The sequence below is a fragment of the Theobroma cacao genome, chromosome 5 (assembly GCF_053813885.1).
Source record: "Theobroma cacao isolate CCN51 chromosome 5, ASM5381388v1, whole genome shotgun sequence".
Classification (NCBI taxonomy): Eukaryota; Viridiplantae; Streptophyta; class Magnoliopsida; order Malvales; family Malvaceae; genus Theobroma; species Theobroma cacao.
Genome location: NC_142643.1, coordinates 849,183 through 871,352, shown reverse-complemented (window position 1 = coordinate 871,352; position 22,170 = coordinate 849,183). Strand labels below are relative to the sequence as shown.

Below are 22,170 nucleotides of genomic sequence, written 5' to 3'. Positions count from 1 at the left end.
AAAATCTCTTGGATCCTTGAAGATATTAAATAATGAAAATGTCCTTTAACAAATAAAATGTTCTCGTTTTGTTACTTATTTCGCAATTTCACGTTATGTATTTTTAAAAATTTTTGAATTAACATTTAATGCTCAAATTTAAAATTTTAAAATTTTAATTTTTAATTGATAATATAAAATTAAAACTGCTTAATATTTGGAAGAACTTGTGAGGGTTCAATTTGGGTGTAAAATCTTGTAATTGAATAATTTTTTTTTTATAATTAAAGAGGGGATTCGAATCTTATTCTTTAGATAAAGGATCATGCACCAACTAATGAATCAAATGCTCGGTGCATAATTGATTAATTTTTTACATAATATTTGAAAATAAATTTTAAGTTATTTAAAATTTTTTATTATATTTTAATTAAGTTTATATATTTTTATTTTATGTCAAATATGTACAATTAATTAACAATACTACTTATCATTTTATACACATAGATACGTCAATATATCATATTATCACCTATTATACCATATCATGTCGCATAAAAAATATATATATAAATTTATTTAATTTAAAATAACAATATAAAAATTTAATTAAATATAATAAAATAATAAAAATTTATTTAAAAGATTTTAAATAATTTTGTAATATTTTAAAATATTATACCTTAATTCTTTACTTTCATGATTGATTTTTAACCGAAAAAAGCCTGCAAATTGATTAAAAGAAACAAAAAAAAAAAAAACCTCACGAGCACCCCATGAATTACTTTAAAGAAATCCAGGAATAGGCTCAATTGGGCCCAATTAAGCCCAATTTCTAAATCCACTTTGAGGCCCAATAGCCCAATATAAGCTCACGCGTAGCAGATGAACGTTCAACCTCCCAAACCAATCAGCGATCCGCAGTCAGTCATTTCAAATCCTCCTCAAGAAAAAGCGAGACACGTGTCAACTCTCCACACGTGCCTCTGATATCCTCCCCTTGTCGTCAGGCGCACAGGATAATTTGGCGGCAATCATGATCATCACCGCTCAAAACCTCCATCGATATATCAAACAAAAAAAACCCCTTTTTCCATTACGTAGCCCTAATTAAAAAAACAACCGGCTATATCCGGTAAAATAACCACATTGACTTTTTGGCGGCAAAAGGCCTTCACGCCTAAGCCCTAAAGAAGCAAACGGGCTGATCCGGTAACCTTTTTCTATCAAGTTTTTCACAGCTCTCTGGTATTTTCCTCGCTTTTCCCCTCTGCCCTTTGATAACCTCTGAAGATTCTCTGTTTTTTCTTTTGTTTGCTCTGTTTTTTCTCTCTCAAAAGTATCGTCGTTTGGCTGATATTTTCTCTAAGGTAGCGTCGGTTTTTCTTAGATCTGATTCCTTCTTTCTTCTTTTTTTTGTTTTTTTTTTGTTTTTCTTAATCAGATTTTCTCGCCTCTGTTTGCTCGCTGAGAGTGTAGATTCTTTTCTTTTTTTTAAAAAAAATTTTATGTTCATATTTTTATATTTTTTTTCTGGTTGAAAGAGAAGCAGAACGCGAAGTAAGCGAAATTTTGGTTATATTTCATTGAATGAGAAATTTAGAAAGATTCGCAACTCTGTTTTTGATTTCCTGTTTCATAGAGGAATTAAATTTTCTTTAATTAGAAAATAATCATGTATTATGTTTATTTAAGCACTTTATTATGTTATGAAAATTGTTTAATTACTAATTTTTCATGAATTTTTTTTTGTAGCTATGTGATTAAGTTTAGCTGAAATTTTGCTTGACTGATGGTACCTAGTAATTACGAAATATTATTCTATTTTTCTGTTTTATTTTAGATTATTCGATTCTTTTTCAATTTGTTCCTTTTTATGGAAGTCAATTTATTCATTATTGATAATCCTTTGTTATTTTTGGGTTTACAGTAGAAAATAGAAATGAAGGGAGCTAGAGGCAAGGGTGCAGCGAGGAACACGGCCGAAGCCTTGAGGCCTGCTGACGACAGGTTAGTTGACTTCTGCTATTTGTTTCTTTTTTGTTGGGATAGTTGAGTTCTGTTCTATGTTTTTTTAAATTTGAAGTTTATCTTTCAGATTTTGTTTTTTCGGTGAGAATTTGTTAATTGTTGTGGTTGTTGTGGTTAATGTGTTCTCCATGATTGCTAATAAATGAGTTTTAATTGATACCTGATGGATGTTCATACATGGATGGTTGGTACAGTGGGGGAACAGGAATTTTGTAGTGATGGATTGTGTGTATCTCTATTCTTTTCAGAAAGGTTGGGAAGCGGAAGGCGCTCGTTGACCAAAGCAGCATACGGAAAGCCAAGAAGGAGAGAAGGGCTATGAAAGACCCCAACAAACCAAAGAGGCCTCCTAGTGCTTTCTTTGTGTTTCTGTATGTATCTTGGACTGTAGTTGTGAACAGAAATTACTTAAAATGTTGTTTCTTTTGAGTGTTTAATTTTCATTGATTTTGGGTCATGTTCGTGTGTAACAGCGAGGAGTTTAGAGCTACTTTCAAGAAGGAAAATCCTAACGTGAAGGCTGTATCAGCTGTAAGTAACTAGCAATCTTTGAGCACGTTGTTGAACGTATGTGTCCTGATTGGATCTTTTGAGTTGTTTGTTTGAATTTCTTTGCTTGAAGGTTGGGAAAGCTGCGGGTGAGAAGTGGAAATCCTTGTCTGAGGATGTAAGTTCTGACATCTTCACATAGATGCTAACATGTAATGATATTTTAGTTTGCATGGACCTTGGGACCACATTTTTTCCCCTCTTTCTGCTTGTGTATTGGTTCATTTATACGTAGTGTCTTTGACCTTTGCCATCTGCTTTGATTGACTTTGGAATTCTTTGTGGTTTACTGTTGTCCAAATGTATGCACATGCATCTTCATTTTTTACTTCTAAATATTTGCAATGCCATTTCTGTTGGAGGCTCTAATTATCACGCAAGATAGATTAGTGGTCACAGTAATGAAAAAGATTTCCATTACGAAGAAGGGTAATAATTTCTGGCACTGACCTTATCACCTGTTCATGAAGGAAAAAGCTCCTTATGAGGCCAAAGCTGCAAAACGGAAGGCTGACTACGAAAAGCAAATGAATGCCTACAACAGGAAGCAGGTGAACAATCTGCCCTATTGTTTCCTCATTTCCGGCAATGCTTTGCTTGACTTGCTGCTTGACTTTTTATTTTTACTGTGATAATTGACAGGAAACTGCTGCTAATGGTGAGGAGTCGGAGAAGTCAAAATCGGAGGTGAATGATGAAGACGATGAGGCTAGTGGAGAGGTAGTTTAATTTTTATTTTCGGCCTGCATCAATTTGGGCATGTTTCCTATGCTATTAAGATACATAATTTACTCTTGAGGACATAATTAGGACTTGCTGCAAACTGTGGGCTAATTTTCACCAGGAAGATCTGCATCCAGAAAACCTTTTCTGGGTTTTTGTTTCGCCTTCCTTTTATATTTCTGATGCTTTACTCCTGCAGGAAGGACAACAACAGCCGGACGATGAGGAGGAGGAAGAAGAGGAAGAGGACGAAGATGATGATTGAAAAGGTGGATGGTTGACTTTGGACATAAGATGGTTTTAACATTGGAGAAAAGATTCTAGATTTTGTATGTTTATAATTAGACTTGTAGGTCAAATGTGGTAAAAACTCTTTGGAATACCGTAACATCCTGATGCTATAGGCATCTGTCTTGCTTTATATAACTACTATTCACCCACAAAGAGCCATATATTCTCGTTAAATGTTTCTTCCTTGGCTTCTTTTTTTCCATCTTTCCCCAAAATGAAGTCTTTCGAGATATTTAATGTATTTAAATTTTTTATATTATAAATTTACTTTTTAATAATTTCTTACCCTTTTTCATATTATTTGAGAGGAAAAAAAAAAAAAGAAATTGAGAATATATAGATATATAGTTCAGGGTACATACTAGATTGGTACAACGTACAAACACCTATAATCTTTCAAATTTTAGAACATGTATTTGTACGGCGGAGAAAGGATTTCCGTTTTGTTTTGTTTAAGCTCAAGTCCGAACGAGAGAATATCACGTCAAACGTTTTAAAAAATATATCGAACGATCGAGAAAGATCGCCAGATAAGAGAATTTGGTCAAGAAAGATCATAACATTTCAAGACAATCATTGAGATTCGAAGGCAAAGGAACATTTTGTTTCTAGAATTAGATGAGAACTTTTCAATGTGGAAAACATACCTTAATAACAAAGAATATTTATCTACATCTTCTGAAATTTTTACTACAATGAAATGAAGAGAACATGAATTATATACAATGGAACCGTACTGTTATATACACTTCTAAAATCCAACCCGAATAATAAATTGAATCATCGGAGTCTTGGATCGTAAGAAACAATCTTCGGATCCGGAACGATGAGCGGTAACTTCTCAATATACATGAAGAGTCGCTTCATATTCTCCCTCAGTATCGAGGACAAATCGACAATGTCATTGCTGCTGGTATATATCCAAAGATCACCCGAATCAACCCTTTTGAGGCTGTCCCTACAGAAGGGGCATGACTGGGACTTTGCGTGCCTAAAAGAAACCATAAGGGCACAAAAAACATTATCCCCAAAGATGATTATGCCTTAACTTTAGCATAAAGTGACAATGGCATGTAAACTATCCATCACAAAAGCTAAAGCTTGAGATGCTAAGCTCTTTAAATTTGAAGGACCCTTCATCATACTATCTCTATTATTGCATAATTCAATTTTGGGTTTGCCCCACTTTAATCTCATCACCCCCACGATATTGCTCTCTTGTACCTAGATAGGAAAAGGAAAAGGGTAGTGATGTTGGATAAAGAAAGCACAATTATGACAACTTACCAAGTCCGGTAGCATTTCATACACATTGAATGGTTGCAGTCAGGCAACACGATCTTGCTGTGCATCTCCATGCAAATCCCACATTCTTCTTCTCTCTCTAAATCGATTTCAGAGAGCTTTCCTTTATTCATTTCATCCCTTTTCTTATACTTTGCAGCACAAATTTCCTTCTGTTTCCTGTCATCCACGTCGGTGATTCCTCTTTGAAGTTGCAGTAATGAGGGAAAGATCACCCCTGCCATGATAAATCCAAACCACTCGAATAGTTAGATAAACATGAATCACAAACATGCACAACAACAACAAATCCTTTCTTACACACCGTAGAATTCCCTTATGCTAGCTTTCCTTTCATGAATTGACATGGTGGTTTTCCCATCAGCATACGCCTGCAGATAAACATCACAAATTAATGCCCTTTGCCATGTTATCATTGCAAACTTCAAAAGGAACATCAGGAAATTATTACACAACATCTTGCAAATCACCTTGTAGATAAGAATTCTGAGCAATCCCAAGGCACCAGCAAGATAGCAATCAGTCCACTGAACAAGAAAAAGAAAGAGATGAGCAGCCGGACTGTACGATAATCTCATCTGAAGGCAGGTACCATCATATTCTCTTGGATAATCAGAAGCCCTGATCATTAAAAAACAATTACACAAATCAGAAAACAACAAAAAGATGGACCAAAATGGAAAGGACAGAACTACCAACACATCTCTGCAGTTGTTGCATTCAGCAAGAACATGTAGTACAAGGTAGTCCCTACCATTTATTAATCAATGCTGATGGAAAATCCGTTATAGAAAAATCAAACTACCCGAAATTATGAAGTACAGAAAAAAAAAAAGAGGAAAACTAGATGGAGGTCCCCAAAAATTTTGGGGCCATCAGCAGACATACAAACCACATGTATAAAGTAACATTTGAATGCCACTCTGAACATCATCTATAAAATTTGGGCAAATTTGAATCAGTTTGCAATTGGCCACTGGAAGCGGATGAATATCACTTCACCATGCTTATGAGTCTCATCTGAACCATTCTGTGTTATATGTTGCGTACACTGTTTTAACTTTTCTGGCTAGGCTTGATACTGGATCAGCAGTGTCGAGAAAACTCTTAATTTTTAAGCTTAAATTCTATAAGCATGATACTTTCGGGATAAGTTAACTATATCCCAAGTATCTTAAAGCTTGAACATCTACTAATTTTCATTACTACAGGAGCCATCAAGAATGCTCTCACCGGAAAAAAGGAAAACATCTCAGCCAGTTAAGGTAGATAACAAATATTACCAATAAAATTTTTCCAATTATGTAATGAAAATTCCATATAGAACAGAACCATAGCCATGATGAGAATTATCATACTTTCAATCAAAAGTCCCCCCCCCCCAAGAAGTTACAAAATTTTAATTTGCCGAGTGACAGGAAATCCACACCATTGGGATTTTGACAGAAAATTAGAAAACTCTCCACAATTGAAGACCCAAACAAGTTTTAGTGTTGTACCAAAACAGCAATATACTTTAAAATAAATAAATATTCTTCATCATCATCCACAGAATATCACAACACTACTAGGAAAAGAAAAAGGAAAAAGAAATGAAGGCGGAGAGACAGAGAGAAGAAATTACAGGGTATTGGCGAACTGAATATCAGCTTCAAGAGCCTTGAGAGAATCCTTAAACGATTTCCTCATTTCCCTTTCCCTTTTTTTTTTTTTTTTTCTTTTGGGTAACAACTCTGTAACTGATTCACAGCTCAAAATCCAAAACCCCAACTACCCATTTACCTCAAACAGCCCTTTTACGCATCATCATCATCATCTACACTTAACCAAACGCCAAAAAAAGACTTAAGTTTTTCTTTCTTTTTCGATCAAAGAAACAGAACAAAACAGACCCAGATTTCTGTTTCTCCCTGTATAAGAAATTCTTCTTCCAATTTAGAAGAAGCTGAGGAGTGTGAGAAATAGGAGGACAAAAAACAAAGAGAAAAGGAAAAAAGGCTTTGGGTCTTCGCTTAGAACACACGTAATCGTATTTCCATTTATCTCTCAACTCAACACTCAGCGAAATTCGTATTAAATGCAACCACACCCCAAGAAGGAGAATGAAAAGAGGAAGCATTTTTATATTCTGAAATTTACAAACCTACCCTTGACATTCCCTTCCTTTTTTTCTTTGGCGTGGGGTGCATGAAGGAGTACGTGCATCCGCGGGTGACTGTGACTACTAGGTGCTGCTACTGTTTCACGAAGACGACAAAGAAACAAAAAAGGGGCAGCGGGAGGGAGGAGAGATGGTGGCGGGAGGGGCAGAAGGTGTAACACGTGGCGACCATGCATGATGTGATCTAACGGTTTCCATGATGAGGGTCCCACTTGTTTGGGTAGTTATCTGGTGCGAGTGTCGTGATCCGTGCAAAACATGGACCCCACCCAGCCCAGAGTTATCCACGTGTAAATCCTTTGCTTGCAAAATCGCAGATCGGGGGAAAAAACTATTTTTTTTCAATTTAATTTAATTTTTAGTTTCCCATATTTGCTTGATCGGTATGATTAAGTAAATATTTATTCGGTGCGGCAAACAGTGCTAATAAAGAGGCAAGCTTTTCAATGATAATTACGAAAATGACACAGATATCTTTTGTGGACTACACCTTTCCATGATTCTCAATCCACACCTCATAATGCGTATACATAATCAGATATCTTCCAGTATCTCAATGGTTTAAGGAAAATACAATACTATATAAATAGATTCGGATTAAATATTAAATAAATAACATAAAATTTTTAATATTTATTTTGCAATAAGCAGTCACGTCATTTTTTATTTAAATAAACTATTTTGGTATTATTGAGTATTAATCAGATCCGGGTATGATTATCTCATAATTAATGAATACCTTATAGGTTTTCCTTCTTAACTTCGAATTGAAATATTAATAAAAATGAAGCAAGAAATGAAATAAAAAAATTAAAACAAAAAAGGAAAACAAGAATACCCTTTTTTCATTTAGATCTACGAAAGGACTAAAACCTATTTAAGGTGTCGTTAAAAGTGAAAGCAGACCCATGTGTTGCTTTATGCTTTCACCAACATCCATATGCTTAGGCAGAAACAAAGACCTAGAAGAAAGAAAAGAGAAAGCCCCATGTTACTCACTGCTGAAGGAAAAATGTTTAGCACAAAATGCAAGCTAAAGCTACTGTTACCACAAACGTTTTTAAAGGTGAAATTAGGTGCAAGGGTCAAATGTTTGATATTAAAGACCTTAATCATTCATTATGTTGCTTAAACACCTTGGGTTTAACCCCAAAAATTCCAAATTCTAATGATATCAAAAGGAAAATGAAATCAGCAGATTAGTACCCTAAGTTGATAAATTAACGTGCAAGATAGCTTGACTATGCAGCTGTGTGACAAAATTGACATGAAGATGATATAAGAAAAAATGATCATTGTTCAAAGCAGAAATGAAGAGAAAAGAAAGTTATTACCACAACCAACTTGTGAAGACCGCAGATAAACAATTCTAGACTAGTTTTTGGTTAGTAAAATGAACTGAAAAAGTCGCTATTGTCATAATTTTTTTTTTTTTTTTGGTTCTGGGAAGGACATGCCAACTTCTAATAAAGGATGCCACCAAACAGAGAAAATCAAAACTCCTTTGAAGAGTCACAAGCAACCATTTCCTTGGACAACTGACATATCAAACCACTATGTGGATCAAGTAAAATGGAAGTCTCTAGTTACATCTTAACATCAAGGTACCACAACAAAAATCCCTTACCTCCATTTGGTGTCTCGCTTGGTTTTCATAATTTTGTGTCAAGTATTCAGTAAACTTTTATTGATAGTATAAAACTCAACACATGACGCAAAAGAGTACCCAAGCGAGGCATCATGCGGGGAAGAAAATTTTTATTTCAAGGTACCATTGATTTCTTTTCAAGGGTTAAACTCTTTTTTGAGGCAATTGCCGTTTACCCAATTCGATTTTAAATAAAAATCTTACTGTGCAAACAGATGTTGGCAGAGCTACTAGATCCTGCTTTCCTTATCAAAGTTCAACACGCAACTGCAAGATCCAAGAGAGGCTGCTAGCAGTGTCAGTACCTACATATTTAGATCAAGTCAAATTAAAACCAATTTAAGGCATACCGCATCTAGAAGTATGTAGATAACAGCCCATTGATACTAACATAATGTTAAAAAGGAGTGTAAGAAAGATACTATAGAACATAGCGGAAACAAGAAAGTATAGTAACTCTCAATTCTAGTATGATGGAATCCTATCAGCTACTTTAATTTACATGGTCAAAAATCTAACACCCCTCAAAATATAGGATTAGAGAAGGTGGATAGTCTTTCGAGTTACAAGCCCAATCATGAGAAATCAGATTTCCAAATTTAATGACAGATTTACAAATTATAGTGTTGCTTTTTCAACATAATATAACTTCCTAGTGTTAAACCATGTTTATGCATCAACCTTTCCTAGGACAGCAATTTCCTTGCATTAACATCCCAATTCTTACCTGATTCCACACAGTCCTGTTGCAGCGTATTCAACATCCAACTTGAATGGGATGTGTATCCATTATGATGCCAGAATTCACTTCAAAAATATGCTCTGAGCAAGTTGAGTGGTATACTCCAGAGGCCATATGAAGCTTCTTATTATGCCCTTCATACATGCCACCACAAATCCCTGTCCATTCCATATGTGCAATAACAAAATCTCAACCAAGTATACTCAAAACACTTCATCCACCATAACGTCTCTGCCTTTTCTGAAAGGCTAGCAATGCCTTTAAAAACTCAGCTTCTCCAAAATCAGGCCACAGTGATTGTGCAAAGAATAGTTCAGCATACGCCAACTGCCATAACATGAAATTGCTAACTCTAAACTCACCGCTGGTCCGTATGAGTAGGTCAGGATAGGGGAACTCAGTGCACTTTGTTACTAGTTCCTGTTCAATTAAAGACTCGTTGATGTCACTGGGCTCAATAAGACCACACTTTGCCTTCAGTGCAAGCCTTTGGCAAGCTTGAACAACATCATAGTGTCCACTATAACTGACAGCTACAATTAGTTGAAAACGTGCGTTGTTCTTAGTGGCTTCCTCCAAGTTGATTATCAATTCTTGAAGGGCCTCAGGGAGCCTAGCTAAATCTCCAATAACAGATATTCGGATGTTTTCCCTGTTATTAGACAACAGATCAGCGAGGTTTAAATAGTTCACCACTTTCTTCCTCAAAAGCTATCAACAAGTCAGAATGTAGAATCAGAGGAAATTATGGCAAGAGAAGATTAAACAGTCACAGCATTGATATTTCATCAATAAATATAAAAGGGCACTCAACCAAGACATTTGAAAGCATCCTATTTCAAGACAACCCAGAATTAATATTTGAGGAGCTTTCTATTTGCAGTAGAGAAAGGCATTGCTAAGCATTCATTGGGTAAAAATTTTAAAGCAGCCCAGGCACCGATTTGTATATGTTGAACGCATTTTGGAAGCCATAGTAATAAAAATGAAAGGCTTTAAGGCTTATAACAACAAGATCAAAACCAAGATAATTGAAAAGCATTGAAAACTACATCGATACAGATCTAAGTCGGAATCTCCTAGAAATCAGCAACATTCTAGAAACTAAAACATTGGGTTTCCATTGCAAATGCAGTAATGCAAGAAACTTATAGCACAACTTCAACTAAATCCATGCAAATTATGAAGCTATTTGTTATTTTAAACCCAACAATCTACAGAAGTCCTATTAAGAAAAATTAGAAAGAACCATATTAGCTAGTTTATTTCGCTCCAATTCCACTACTTTTATAGAGATTTAAAAATTACCTACTTGCCATTTTCCACCCCACTTTCCCATCCAAAGGAGAAAATTTTAATTTCTTTTCAGTTTTTCTCAATCCAAACACACCGTAAGTCCGACGTGTATGAGTATTACCTCAAGAAAATTCCCGTATCCTCCTGCATTCCCCTCTCAAACAAACTCATCAAAAATTCCACTTCCACCTGCAATAAAGCAATATGTAAATGAACACTCCAATTAAAAGAAACAATTTTTAAGGTAAAAAAACGGGGGGCAAAAAACTAACTTTGGGACGAAACCAATTATCACTAGAGAAAGCAAAAACACTGAGAACTTTTATTCCCCATTCGCAACAGAGCTCCACAATCTTTCTCAAGGACCGTACGCCGGCCTCATAACCGGACCCCACGGGCAAGTCTCTCAACCGGGCCCACCTCCGGTTTCCATCCATGATCACCGCCACGTGTCTCGGCAATGCCTCTGGCCGTAGTCCCAACGGCAGCGTTTGGTCTTCGACTCTTCCATCAAAGGCTTCTTCTTCTTCTTCTTTGCACTGGTGGATCAGAGCGCATTCCGTGGTGGAGCAGAGTGGGGATTTCGGCACGTGCGAGGTCAGCTTCTTGATCCTGTGGTGGTGTGGCTGGTGCGAGAAGGATTTTGACCGAGGGGAGAGTGCGGTGATGACCGGAGGGAGAGAGAATTGCAGAGAGAAGTGCATTGCTAGGGTTTTTCCTTTTTCCTGAACAGTGACGACGGTTTAGTCAATTTTGCCGCCAGGTGGGACTTCATTTTCTTTTAAAATAACGGTAAACATTTTCGCGGTTTAAAGTTTAAATGTAATCAACGTCTATTTTATTTTATTTTTATGAAAATATAAAAATTTTAATTTTGACAAATTTTATATTAATATATAAAATTCTTTTTGATATATAGATATTCAATATTATTTTTAATATAAATATAAACAATAAAAATATTAAGAAATATCCCCAAAAGAAAAGCTGGACAAAAGAATGAGACGAAAAAAGTACTTTTTTTTAGTAAAATATAAAAAATAAAATGAAAATGCACATTGTTGCTTTTATCTAAAATAAATATTTGACTTAATGTTAAATTTTAAATACTATTATCTTACATTTTAGTATTTACTTTCAATTTTATAATAACTTTTGATGAAGAATAAAAAGGTGGAAACAACAAACTATAGCCTTTTTAATGTAAAATATAACAAAAATAATAAAAGGAAACAATTTTATACTGTCCCTCCAATGTACAACCTCGAATTATTGCCCCATCAAAAGGATCCTACCATGGCAGGTGGCCATAGTAGCTCAGTGCCTCAGCTGCATGGGAAACTTGGCACTTTTGCTCATTGCCTGCCTGGTACCTCAACATGCAGAGCATGTCTGTTTTGCCCAAGTGCACTTTTCTTTCCGGGCACACGGCAGCTCTGGTTCCTAGGGTGAAAATATGCTGTTTGATCATCATATTTTGAGTGTTGAAACTTAAACATGGCATTCATCAATGGAGATTTCCTTGGGGACCCTCAAATTAATTTGATGAGTGTCCCATCCAGCATTATCCAACTGTTGGATGAATTCTTTGAACCTATCATCCATCTCAGACAAACTTTTCACGAGCTGATCAAAGATATTTTCCGAGACATTCAGGTTTTCGTGTAGCCAGTAAGTTTGCCACACGCTACGCAAGACTGATATGCTTGTAGCACCAGCCTGTAGTCAGTTTTAGGCCTGATTAAAGTTGAAGAGTTAACCTCATGAAAATATGCTATGCAAAACTTACACACATACCTTGAATGAAACAAAGACCTCGAAATCTTTTCGCTGTTGGTTCACCATGAGAATATATTTTTCGCTTGCATATATTCTCAGGAGAGTCCTCAGCTGTTCTAGGAAGAAAAAGAAAAGAAAAGCGGCTTGAATTATCAAAAATGGAATCTTTCCTGGCAAAATTTGTTGTTATTATCATCATTGATCCATTTACTATTCATATATGAGCAGCAAAAGAAATCAGGCAATACCATGGAAATGGATCTCCCACCACCTAATATCTCCTCCATGGCCACACCAAAAATAATCCGTGGCCTTATGAATCTCTGCCATGACAATATATTTTCTTCCCTATTGCACTCATTGCATCCTGTAGAGCAAAAAAAAAAAGAATGGGTCGTTGCTGTTGGAACAATATATTTCTTATAAGCAATAGTTCAAAAGGAATATAACTTTACCAGGAACTCTAGAGTGTAAAACATGTGATTTTACCAGAACATGTGCACGCTTAAGATTTATCTGTCCAAAAAATAAAAAAGAAACCCATATCAAACACTTGAACTCTGTTCTGCATTCCTATAAGTTTTCCTTTGACCCTTATCCTCACTGTCCACCATGTGCATAAAATTGATTCTAAGAGAACATAAACAATTATGATAGAGAACTTCACATTTAATTATGTCTCTATCCCAATAGAGTTCACATATTAGGCCTGATTCAGCCTCTCTGAGGGAAAGGAGTCAGTTAGAACTAGAGCATACTTACTGTGTTAAATCGTAGAGCTGAAAGTGACAGATAACGTAACCAGAGGTGAAGAAGCCGCATGCTTCCCCATGTCGACACCAACACTGGATATGATTTTACAAGGTCAGGAGTATCCTGCATTTATGATTGTCAATACTCAAATATAACATGTTGAAGCAAGAAACGTTCAGTTGCTCATGAATTGACATCCATCCAGAAAGTATCCTGAATAACTACACTACACACCAGGATCAGTATGCCAAGATAAAGACCAAGCAGCTGAGCAGTTACTTCCCAAACTTCCTCCTGAAAATATTGGTCAACTAATTACTAAGACAACTTCATTTTGTAAAACTGACCTTACATATCAGTCATACAGGGAAAAAAGTTTTTAATTAAGGTAAAGCTCTCTTTAATCTATAAGGAATCATACATGCTACCAGTATATAAATATACATTACCTTAGCAGCCACCTCTCCCAGATTTCCTGAGATTGCAAAATGGTTTTGAATCACACGGAATGAAGGATCTTTTAGTCCTCTTGCCACTGCCTGGTCAAATTTCAATCTTCAGCAAATTAATGAAAGCTACTTTGCACTTACATTAAAACTGACACAAAGGAACTGACTATAGTTCTGTAATACAATTTAGAGGAAAATAGAGTGGATGCTTGCACTTTTTATGTAGTCATTACACTAATCAACAAAGACTATGTCACTTTTCAAAAAAAAAAAAAACAAAGACTATGTCGGATATAACTGGACTTGGTATAAATATGATTGGTAGTTGTTCCCCGTTTTCCCTTTCATGAAATACATACTTATTGAGCATGAATTGAAATAGATAGAAAGGAACTATAAATAATGGTATGACACTCTGTTAGAAAATATCAGGATCAGTATGCCCAGAGCAATACCTTAGCAAGATTCCCAAGAGATGCCAATGGTAGGAAATAGGCAGGATAAACTTGAGTTGTTAGATCAAATATACTGCCAAAAGATTAAGACATTCAGTGGTCTCTATCAATTCTAATATTATTTAACTACTCTACAATAAAAACAAACCTTCCAGCACTGCCAATGAAGTCTGCATACATGCGCCACTGTTTAGGATCATCGTCAAAGAGATTTCCAAATCGGCCACCTGAAAAAATAGCAACAGTAACCAATAAATTTCATCACATAACTTTTCCGAACTTTAGCTCTTTCTATAATTGCCAGACCAATGAACAAGCGCCCAACAGCTCCAATGCCATCTTTGGACACCCATCTACACAAACAGTCATGTAAATGGTTCAATAACATATAAGACTACTTTGATATAAACAAAATAATTGTGTACTTCTGTTATCTCTACACTAGGTACAGAATCAATTAGACGCGCATACAGAGAAGTGCAGAAAAAACATTTATTCTTTCCATTATCAAGCATAGACAAAGCTTTCACGTAGACATGGATATAGATATCTTAAATCATGGAAATTCACCTGCTTTTCAAAAAAACAAAATCATGGAAATTCACCTAATGGCGGCAGCTGAAGCAGCAGCTGAAGTTCCTGAGAAAGATCCAACACCAACAGCCTGCAATAATGGGAAAGACAGTAAAATAAGGGGAAGTAGAAATGCATTCAAGATGCCAAGAAGAAACAGAAGCTCATTGAAAAAGAAAGACTACATGGTCAATTAAACTGATGTTGATAATATAGAGAAACAAAAACTTATGCCATCCTTTTTTTCTGGTCAGAAAACTTATATGATTAATAGCTCCACAATGCCACAGAAGCATAATAGAATGGTAAGTTAGTAACAGTAATAGATGAAAGATTCATTAAGAACAAGCTAATCTGAAAATGCCATGGAAGCCTCATCTGCAAATTCACAAACTCTAAACATCATTCACGGTATCCAAAATCCATATTAATTGATACCAAATGAATTCAAATTATAATTAGCGACACCAAAGAAAACCATATCTTCCAGAAGATGATAACACCCGTTTTTGAAGAAAGCAACATTTTAACAGTTTAAAGCATGTTGTCTTCTTTCAAGCCAAAATCAGGGAGTGAAATATCCTAGGGCACATACCCAAGTAAGGATAATGGCTGGAGTTAGATTGACATGCCTTTAGAAGACTTGATGTAACTAGAGTGTGACAGATCCATCCAGTAACATTCGTAGGAAACTGTAACAACATGTATTGCAAGTAATCATCTGAAACTGATCCTGCATTGATCACGAAGAAGGATAACCAAGTAGATTAGAGATGTCAACTAGTTAAACATGGTCAGTTGGTTGATACTGATTAACCAATAGATTTAATTATTAGGACAAGTAGAATCAAAGAGCAAATGGAAGGAAAAGTTGGATGTTAGTTTACCTGGGAAACCAGCGGGCAAGATAAAATCTTTGAGGATGCCTGGTAACCAGGATAAATTTGGGTTGGATAAATGCGAGTCCTGGAACTCATTACTTGTTGAATCATGTTTCCCAAGAAAAGCTCGAATCTGCAAATCATCACCAAGCATGTATCTGATAATGAAACATTGATCAAGAGCAACAATTCAGATTCCACTTTCCAATAATACCATTTCCATATCTTCCTACCAAATAAACAAGAATGAAATGCTGGGGTGTAGACCTCTTAATAGTACCATTTCCATATCTTTCTAGTAATATCACTTGGTCTTGACTTTCACTATTCCTGAAAAAAGAAGAAGAGAAACTACGGTTAATTCAGGAAATGAAGCAAAACAAAACATGGGTTCGGTGAAGGGTCTGATACCTATCACCGTCAGGCTCTTGTTGACCTTCCTTGGAAGAGTGGAGATTTTGAAGATGGCGTAGTCTCTTTTCGATGCTCTTTCTTCGAGAAGGAAAAATTCGTGAAGGAAATGGGATTTGCGAAGTGTAAGAACAAGACATTCTTAGGATTGATTTGAGCTTGTTAGATTTTAGTTTATCTGAATTGAAGATGAACTCTTTTGACTTCTCAGTGTTCCCGCTGCAAATCTTAAGACCAATTGAATACGGAAGAAGGCGAAGAAGGAAAACCAGGTGTCGCCTATCCGGTTTCTTCGCACCTTAACCAACCAAATCGGAGCAAACCCGATTTGAGGACTATTGGGCAATGGGCTTTTGTACCTCGGCCCATCAATGGAGGCTGGAGATAATTATCAGACTAGAGAACTTATAAAGCCCCTAAATTATATTTATTTATGCAATTTGATTTTGATTTTTACTCAAAAAATTAACAACAATCAAATTTAATATCAACTTACATTTCCTATTTACATAAAATGTATGATAATTGATATTAATAGCAGACATTATTACATCACAATTGCTGTTAAATGATTATATGTCATGTGAATTAATAATAAAGTTACTTGCTCCGTAAAAATAAAAAAAAATTGACATGAAAAATCTTTCAAAATCAAAGACCAAACCCAAAAAAAATATGTAAAACATAGTACTAGACTAGCAAAAATAACTGTCTTACAACAATACAGCCCCAGCAATTTAAAGAACTGGCAGCTCAAGAATGTTCATGTACACTACATGGTTACTTGGTAATGCAAATTTCCTACCATTATGATGGAACTTCAATTCCAGTTCCACCTGAAAATGGAAAAAAGGGAACTTGACTACAGCAACCTCTGGCTAAACAGGGAACACAATTATAGGCTGGCAGCTTGAGGATTCTCACATATCATACAGGTAATCTAAGTAAAATGTAATTCCTGCAGTAATAGCTACTTCTGGCGGAACATGAGCTCCACAAAAACTGGAGAGCAAACAAATGGTACTCCATAAAAATTGCCATGACATGCGGATTCCAAGGATCAGGATTGTTCAGCATTAGTTTCCTGCTTTTCTTTATGGCTATTTTCCCCCACAATTTTCTGAAACTCTTTCTCACTGGCCGCAATTAGTCGTTTGACAATGTCAAAGGTTGTAAGCCTAATGCTGAGGTTGAAATGAGTAACAAATGTCTCAGCTTAGTGAAACTCGAAATTCATTGCAAATTGATTCAATTATGCAGCAAGAATATTGAGCACCCACTACATAAGACAATTGCATAACCATATAGGCAGAGATCTATCTGCAATGACTGAAACCACCTAAACCATATTGTAAACAAAAAATATATTTTACAAATGGTGTGAAAGAAGAATTACAATATCACCATAGAATGATTGCAACTCCATGGGATATCTAAGGCTCCATTTTAGTTTATGCTTTTTGCTATTTTTCTTTCGTTTTCCATTCATTTTTTACATTTTGCTTTTTGTCTTCAACTAAATTTTTACCAAAAAAAAAAAAAGCAAAAAAGCAAATAACAAGAGCATAAACCAAACAGATCCTAAATATGTGATATATTAGCTACCTTAGTTCTATCTCTACCTAGAGCTTTAGAGAACTTGAGTTAACATCACTAATGCGTAAGAAATTGACTGAATAATATGACTAAGGCCTCAAGATAATCTAGTTCTAAACTGAACATTATGAATATGAGCCAAACATCATCTTGTTCCAAACCAAAATGGTAACTATATAATTCTACAAAGAAAAAAAAAAATGGACAGGAATGGAAGTGTACCTGCTATTTGGTAGGTTTTTCAATGCATTGGGAACAAATCCTCTGTACAAACCAATAACTCCATCACATTCAACAATACCTGCTCAAGCAAGAATATATTGCAGTCAGGAAACCATCAAGTCTCAAGTTTTAACTTTTCCATGAACAAATGGTAGAACAGAACACATAGGAAACTTTAATTTGATAGTGAATACTAAATTGTGGACTTAAATACCAACAGTTGGAATGTGACCCAAAGTCAAGTTCTGATATACCCAAGTCAATGTAGCTCTCCCTTTGCGCTCAGGGAAAAAAAACGAATGCAAGACACTGGTTATAAATGCCAAATGCAGATGTGATTTTCGTACATTTTATGTTGCTGTCAATAATGCAAATATAACTAGTAACATTGGCATACCAGGAATGGCTTCCAAAACTGATTTGTAGGGTGTACCCCTCATTTGCATTTGTCTTCTCACTGTGTCTAAAGGATAGCAGGTGAGAGTGGCACAAGCAGCTGACACCACAGCAGTTAGTAGAGACGCTTGCGTCTTCTGGCGATAGTTCTCTGGCAAAGCCTTCTTCACCCTGTTATCAACATAAGAATTTGTAAGACAGATTTAAATTTGAGTTCTCATATGACATATTATAAATAGCAGTGTCATTTGGACTCACAAGTCAAAAATGCAAAAGTTCACAGCAATATACGGAGCTATGCCAAGGAGAGAAGGTCCAAGACCATAATAAAAAGATGCAAACCCTTCCTCTTGCAACATGGTTAAGGCAACCTGGAAACAGCACATTAAGGTTCATCTTCCAATAAATTGGTCATCTCATTGTTGGTAACAATGAAGAGAGTTAAACAAACCTCAGACATAGTTCGACACCCTGGTTCGACTGCCAAGCGTAGTCTCAGGACATCTAACGGATATGTTATCTACATAAAAACAAAGGGAATGAAATTCAAAATCTGACACACTGAGCAATCAATGAGAGAACCAAGATTCAGGAGACAGAAATGCCAAATCCAAAAATCAAAAGTTAACCGGTCAAAGACAAATTTAACAAGAAGAAAGAATTTCTCCCTAACATGCATAATGGATTAAGACTCTTTCTTGTTTTCCCCATTAATTGAGAAAAAAATATAATAATAATAAATACAGAGACTTCCAAAAAAAAAAATTACAGTAACTTTAGGAAGCATGACAGGTAGAACCACTAAAATACAAAAAGGCTCAATTACTGTATCACTTACAAAAGTTGATGTCATGCCAGCACAAGCTCCAGCAGCAAGTCTTCCAATAACAGATAGCTCACCATCTTTTCCCTTGAAAAGTTTCTAGAATTCAATAGGAAATGGAAATCAAATGACTAATTCCACCCGGGGATATCGAGTACCATGCTAAGATTGGGTTATACATATTATTTTATTACCTTATAAGTTTCATAAGCAAAGAGCTGGACAGCACTGTAAGGTACAACTCGAATCACCTGAACCATTTAGTACTAAATCTATATAAAAGAGCAGCTCAATAAATCATTGCAATTACATAATCAAAATATATTCTGAAATAATGATTGAAAGTAAAAATTGCAATGAACCTGAGGAAGGTTGCCCTTCCAATACCCTTTAATTCCTTCGTCCTTCCCAATCAATACGATCGCCTGCAATTTATTCCATAATAGAACCCGCATTTTAAATGTAATTTCATACCACTACTTTAATCAGCTAAACTTCATCAAACACAAAATTATCAATTCCAGAATAAAAAAGCAAAAGAAACAGAAAGTAGAGCCAAACACAGCTGAGAACAAGAAAAATAAACCAAAAATATACCTCAATGAAACCAATAGCCTTCTTTGCACTCTCTTGCCCAGCTCTTACCCCATGAGTCTGTCACAAAAAAAAAACATTTTAAAACAACGAAGAATGGATTCTGGGAAATTAATACAATTCTCAATCAAACAAAAGAAAAAAAATGGTAAAATGTCCATTAATACGGTAATTTATTTCTTAATTCACACTGTTCTTAAGTGATAACTAACTAACTAACCGACCGACGAATATTCCTTACATAATGAAACGAACAACTACGCAAAAGTCAAAGGAACACGAAAGAGGCCAAAAGTGAACCTGCATAAGAAGCTTGATGCGGTCGAGAGGGGCAGTGACGGTTTTAGCGGCGGCTCCAGCGATGGCGCCAGCTGCGAAAATGGCCACGTCTTTCGGGACGTAAGCTAGAGCAGCTAAAGGATGGTTGAGGAGCTGACCTGGAGTGGGCGCGGAACCTCGTCGCTGCTCTCTCTTCTCCGCCATGGAAAGGCAGGCGAAATTACGAGCACTGCCGCTGCCGTCCTTGAAACCATAAGCGAGCCAGGCTTTCCCGAGGAATGGTTCATTACGCGCCGTTTCGAAAGGGGTGAGGCCCGGGATGGATTGGAGGCGGAAAATGGGTTTCTCTTCTCTCATGGTGGATTGGGATGGGTTGGGAATTTGGAGGGTTGATGAAGGACAGAGAAGAGATAAGGCGAGTGGAGGTTTCGTTGCAGAGAGAGAGGGAAGGAGGGAGCGCAAAGGTCTGAAAATCTCAAAAACACTGCCTTTATGTAAAGTCCCCTTGAATCTCTTCTGATCCAGTGCGTGCGAGTGTACGAAAATTTCTTTTATCTTAAAATGAGATTAGCAATAAGGTCAACGTTAATAACTTCTAATTAATAATCCATTGAAACTAATTAAATTCAGTTAATTTTTTTTTATTTTAATCAGTTACTTGATTTAATTCTCGATACTTAAAATTGCCTTTTGTAAAATCTCCTTGAATCTTTTCTTATTTAATACGTGCGAGTTTATAAATAGATTTTTTTATCGTAAAATGAAATTAACAATAAAGTCTACATTAATGCATTTTAACCGAATAAATCGATCTAAACTAAAAGAGTTTTTTATTTAATTTTAATCAATTACTTTATTATTTTTTAATATTTAAAATTTACAATCAAATTGACAAAAAATTTTTTATATAATATAAAATATTAAAAAATATAAAAATCGATCAAATTGAGTAAATATAAGTCAAGTTCAATTATTTCAATTTTAAATTATAATCCGATTGGTTTGATTATGTTTATAAGAATTCAGTTAATTTTATTGTTAAAATTTTAACATTGAACAAATTAAAACCGATTGAATACTCAATTTTAACTATTTATTTAAAAGAATTTTGAAGAAAAAAAAGTATTTTTAGAATATCCTAAGCTTTCTTCTTCTCCTTATTCTTCTTTTAATAAAATATAAATAATAGATATTGTGGTCTTGAATCCTTTCCAACTACTACTTTGATTAACATTGTTTTTCCCCCTAAAAGTTTTAATATTATTATCAAATACTTGTATTTTATTAAGGCATTTTGTCCTTTTGGAAAATACATAGCATTGACTAATCCAAAATAGGAAGTCACAACATATTTCTCATAAAACCATAGTCATTATGAAATTAATATGGTGAACATATAACAAGAAGAAAATTAAAATAATTGATAAGTAAAGAAAAAGAACTTAAGACTTTAGCCTTAAAACTTAAATGTGTTATATTCAAAATTTACGATAAATAAACTATAAAATTGACGTAATATCTTATTGTACAAAACTCATGAGCTAAAGTTCGATGAATCTCTCTTTTACCGAAAAAAAATTACTATATCGTTCTAATATGCGATATATGTAATCTTAATAAAAAAAAAATTTTTACATTATTTTCTTAGTCTCATATTTTTATTTTTTATTTTTTAATATTAAAAAATATTGAACAATTATATTTTCAAAATATTAAAATCGAAATTTTTATCTTAATTTATGTTAAAGTCAAACAAAAATAAATATTTTGAGATAAAATAATCGATATTTAATATCTTAAAATGTTCTAAAAGTACTTTTCCGAGTAGATTGGGAGGCCCAAATCCACTGCAATCAAGGCGAACAAAGGCCTTAAAGCCTTGACCCAAAGACTAAACAAACGAAAACAAAGTCTCTTCTCTTTAGATGAACGGTTCACGTTGGTGCTCAACCATAACCAAACTGCACCTTTCGAAGAGTTAGTAACTATTCGTTTGTGTCTTAATTTATTATATTAATACATAATCTTTTGTATTCATATAATCTTTTCGTTTTAATGAGAAGTTAACGGTTAATTTAATATTTTATATTTACGTGATACATGAAGTAACTTATTGACATAATCACGTGATAAATAATGTGATTAAATCAATAATCACACAATTATATGTCGATTGGTATTGAATTACAAATCAAATGTTCGATAATTTTTGTTGTATTTAATAAAAGAATATA

The 22,170-nt window shown here is 34.9% G+C and overlaps 5 protein-coding genes across 11 annotated transcripts; 1 reads left to right on the top strand and 4 right to left on the bottom strand.

Annotated features, from left to right (window-relative positions):
- Positions 1-1,188: 1,188 nt before the first annotated feature.
- Positions 1,189-3,726, top strand: HMGB1 (high mobility group B1). Of its 3 annotated transcripts, none has more exons than XM_007026663.3 (8): positions 1,189-1,349; positions 1,910-1,989; positions 2,259-2,381; positions 2,484-2,541; positions 2,633-2,677; positions 3,030-3,110; positions 3,202-3,279; positions 3,497-3,726. In XM_007026663.3, exons 2-8 carry the CDS (start codon positions 1,922-1,924, stop codon positions 3,545-3,547), a joined length of 504 nt encoding a protein of 167 aa, XP_007026725.1. In that variant the 5' UTR covers positions 1,189-1,349; positions 1,910-1,921; the 3' UTR covers positions 3,548-3,726. The 3 variants fall into 3 exon arrangements, with proteins under 3 accessions (XP_007026725.1, XP_007026721.1, XP_007026724.1); XM_007026659.3 differs by having other exon boundaries at positions 3,482-3,726; XM_007026662.3 differs by having other exon boundaries at positions 1,222-1,349; positions 1,913-1,989; positions 3,482-3,726.
- Positions 3,727-4,274: 548 nt separating this feature from the next.
- Positions 4,275-7,008, bottom strand: AIRP2 (RING/U-box superfamily protein). The gene is made up of 5 exons (XM_007026658.3): positions 6,503-7,008; positions 5,349-5,499; positions 5,183-5,249; positions 4,861-5,095; positions 4,275-4,564 (listed from the first exon to the last, which is right to left on the bottom strand). Exons 1-5 carry the CDS (start codon positions 6,565-6,567, stop codon positions 4,354-4,356), a joined length of 729 nt encoding a protein of 242 aa, XP_007026720.1. The 5' UTR covers positions 6,568-7,008; the 3' UTR covers positions 4,275-4,353.
- Positions 7,009-7,836: 828 nt separating this feature from the next.
- Positions 7,837-11,497, bottom strand: LOC18597552 (cis-prenyltransferase 4, chloroplastic-like). Its single transcript, XM_007026657.3, has 5 exons — positions 10,998-11,497; positions 10,847-10,914; positions 9,415-10,081; positions 8,892-8,992; positions 7,837-8,001 (listed from the first exon to the last, which is right to left on the bottom strand). The coding sequence occupies exons 1-3, from the start codon at positions 11,427-11,429 to the stop codon at positions 9,643-9,645; spliced, it is 939 nt and encodes a 312-aa protein (XP_007026719.3). The 5' UTR covers positions 11,430-11,497; the 3' UTR covers positions 7,837-8,001; positions 8,892-8,992; positions 9,415-9,642.
- A 394-nt stretch (positions 11,498-11,891) lies between these two features.
- On the bottom strand, positions 11,892-16,338 carry RUS5 (root UVB sensitive protein (Protein of unknown function, DUF647)). Of its 5 annotated transcripts, none has more exons than XM_088806305.1 (15): positions 16,027-16,335; positions 15,849-15,945; positions 15,622-15,748; positions 15,367-15,467; positions 14,767-14,825; positions 14,468-14,514; positions 14,310-14,388; positions 14,162-14,234; positions 13,707-13,796; positions 13,492-13,551; positions 13,267-13,380; positions 12,960-13,020; positions 12,753-12,871; positions 12,523-12,615; positions 11,892-12,444 (listed from the first exon to the last, which is right to left on the bottom strand). In XM_088806305.1, the coding sequence occupies exons 1-15, from the start codon at positions 16,164-16,166 to the stop codon at positions 12,217-12,219; spliced, it is 1,488 nt and encodes a 495-aa protein (XP_088662431.1). In that variant the 5' UTR covers positions 16,167-16,335; the 3' UTR covers positions 11,892-12,216. The 5 variants fall into 5 exon arrangements, with proteins under 5 accessions (XP_088662431.1, XP_007026717.3, XP_017975996.2 ...); XM_007026655.3 differs by having other exon boundaries at positions 15,622-15,773; positions 15,883-15,945; XM_018120507.2 differs by having other exon boundaries at positions 15,622-15,773; positions 15,896-15,945; positions 16,027-16,114.
- A 362-nt stretch (positions 16,339-16,700) lies between these two features.
- On the bottom strand, positions 16,701-20,412 carry LOC18597550 (putative envelope ADP,ATP carrier protein, chloroplastic). Its single transcript, XM_018120602.2, has 10 exons — positions 19,958-20,412; positions 19,661-19,717; positions 19,426-19,488; positions 19,258-19,314; positions 19,079-19,162; positions 18,692-18,760; positions 18,499-18,611; positions 18,242-18,411; positions 17,845-17,923; positions 16,701-17,210 (listed from the first exon to the last, which is right to left on the bottom strand). Exons 1-10 carry the CDS (start codon positions 20,291-20,293, stop codon positions 17,087-17,089), a joined length of 1,152 nt encoding a protein of 383 aa, XP_017976091.2. The 5' UTR covers positions 20,294-20,412; the 3' UTR covers positions 16,701-17,086.
- Positions 20,413-22,170: the final 1,758 nt, after the last annotated feature.

Bases quoted from the DNA above. Each gene is read 5' to 3' on its own strand.
- HMGB1 (XM_007026659.3), top strand. From the start codon at position 1,922: ATGAAGGGAGCTAGAGGCAAGGGTGCAGCGAGGAACACGGCCGAAGCC. The intron at 1,990-2,258 runs GTTAGTTGACTT...TATTCTTTTCAG, and splicing joins TTGAGGCCTGCTGACGACAG to AAAGGTTGGGAAGCGGAAGG. The intron at 3,111-3,201 runs GTGAACAATCTG...GATAATTGACAG, and splicing joins ATGCCTACAACAGGAAGCAG to GAAACTGCTGCTAATGGTGA.
- AIRP2 (XM_007026658.3), bottom strand. From the start codon at position 6,567: ATGAGGAAATCGTTTAAGGATTCTCTCAAGGCTCTTGAAGCTGATATT. The intron at 5,500-6,502 runs GTAATTTCTTCT...TTTAATGATCAG, and splicing joins ATTCAGTTCGCCAATACCCT to GGCTTCTGATTATCCAAGAG. The intron at 5,096-5,182 runs GTGTGTAAGAAA...TTATCATGGCAG, and splicing joins TAGCATAAGGGAATTCTACG to GGGTGATCTTTCCCTCATTA.
- LOC18597552 (XM_007026657.3), bottom strand. From the start codon at position 11,429: ATGCACTTCTCTCTGCAATTCTCTCTCCCTCCGGTCATCACCGCACTC. The intron at 10,915-10,997 runs GTTAGTTTTTTG...GCTTTATTGCAG, and splicing joins ATAATTGGTTTCGTCCCAAA to GTGGAAGTGGAATTTTTGAT. The intron at 10,082-10,846 runs GTAATACTCATA...GTCTAATAACAG, and splicing joins GATACGGGAATTTTCTTGAG to GGAAAACATCCGAATATCTG.
- RUS5 (XM_088806305.1), bottom strand. From the start codon at position 16,166: ATGTCTTGTTCTTACACTTCGCAAATCCCATTTCCTTCACGAATTTTT. The intron at 14,826-15,366 runs GCATGTCAATCT...CCATTATTGCAG, and splicing joins TTACATCAAGTCTTCTAAAG to GCTGTTGGTGTTGGATCTTT. The intron at 13,797-14,161 runs GTATTGCTCTGG...AAATTTGACCAG, and splicing joins CTCTTGGGAATCTTGCTAAG to GCAGTGGCAAGAGGACTAAA.
- LOC18597550 (XM_018120602.2), bottom strand. From the start codon at position 20,293: ATGAGAGAAGAGAAACCCATTTTCCGCCTCCAATCCATCCCGGGCCTC. The intron at 19,718-19,957 runs GTTCACTTTTGG...TTTTTGTGACAG, and splicing joins GCATCAAGCTTCTTATGCAG to ACTCATGGGGTAAGAGCTGG. The intron at 19,163-19,257 runs GTAATAAAATAA...ATTGAATTCTAG, and splicing joins TTGCTTATGAAACTTATAAG to AAACTTTTCAAGGGAAAAGA.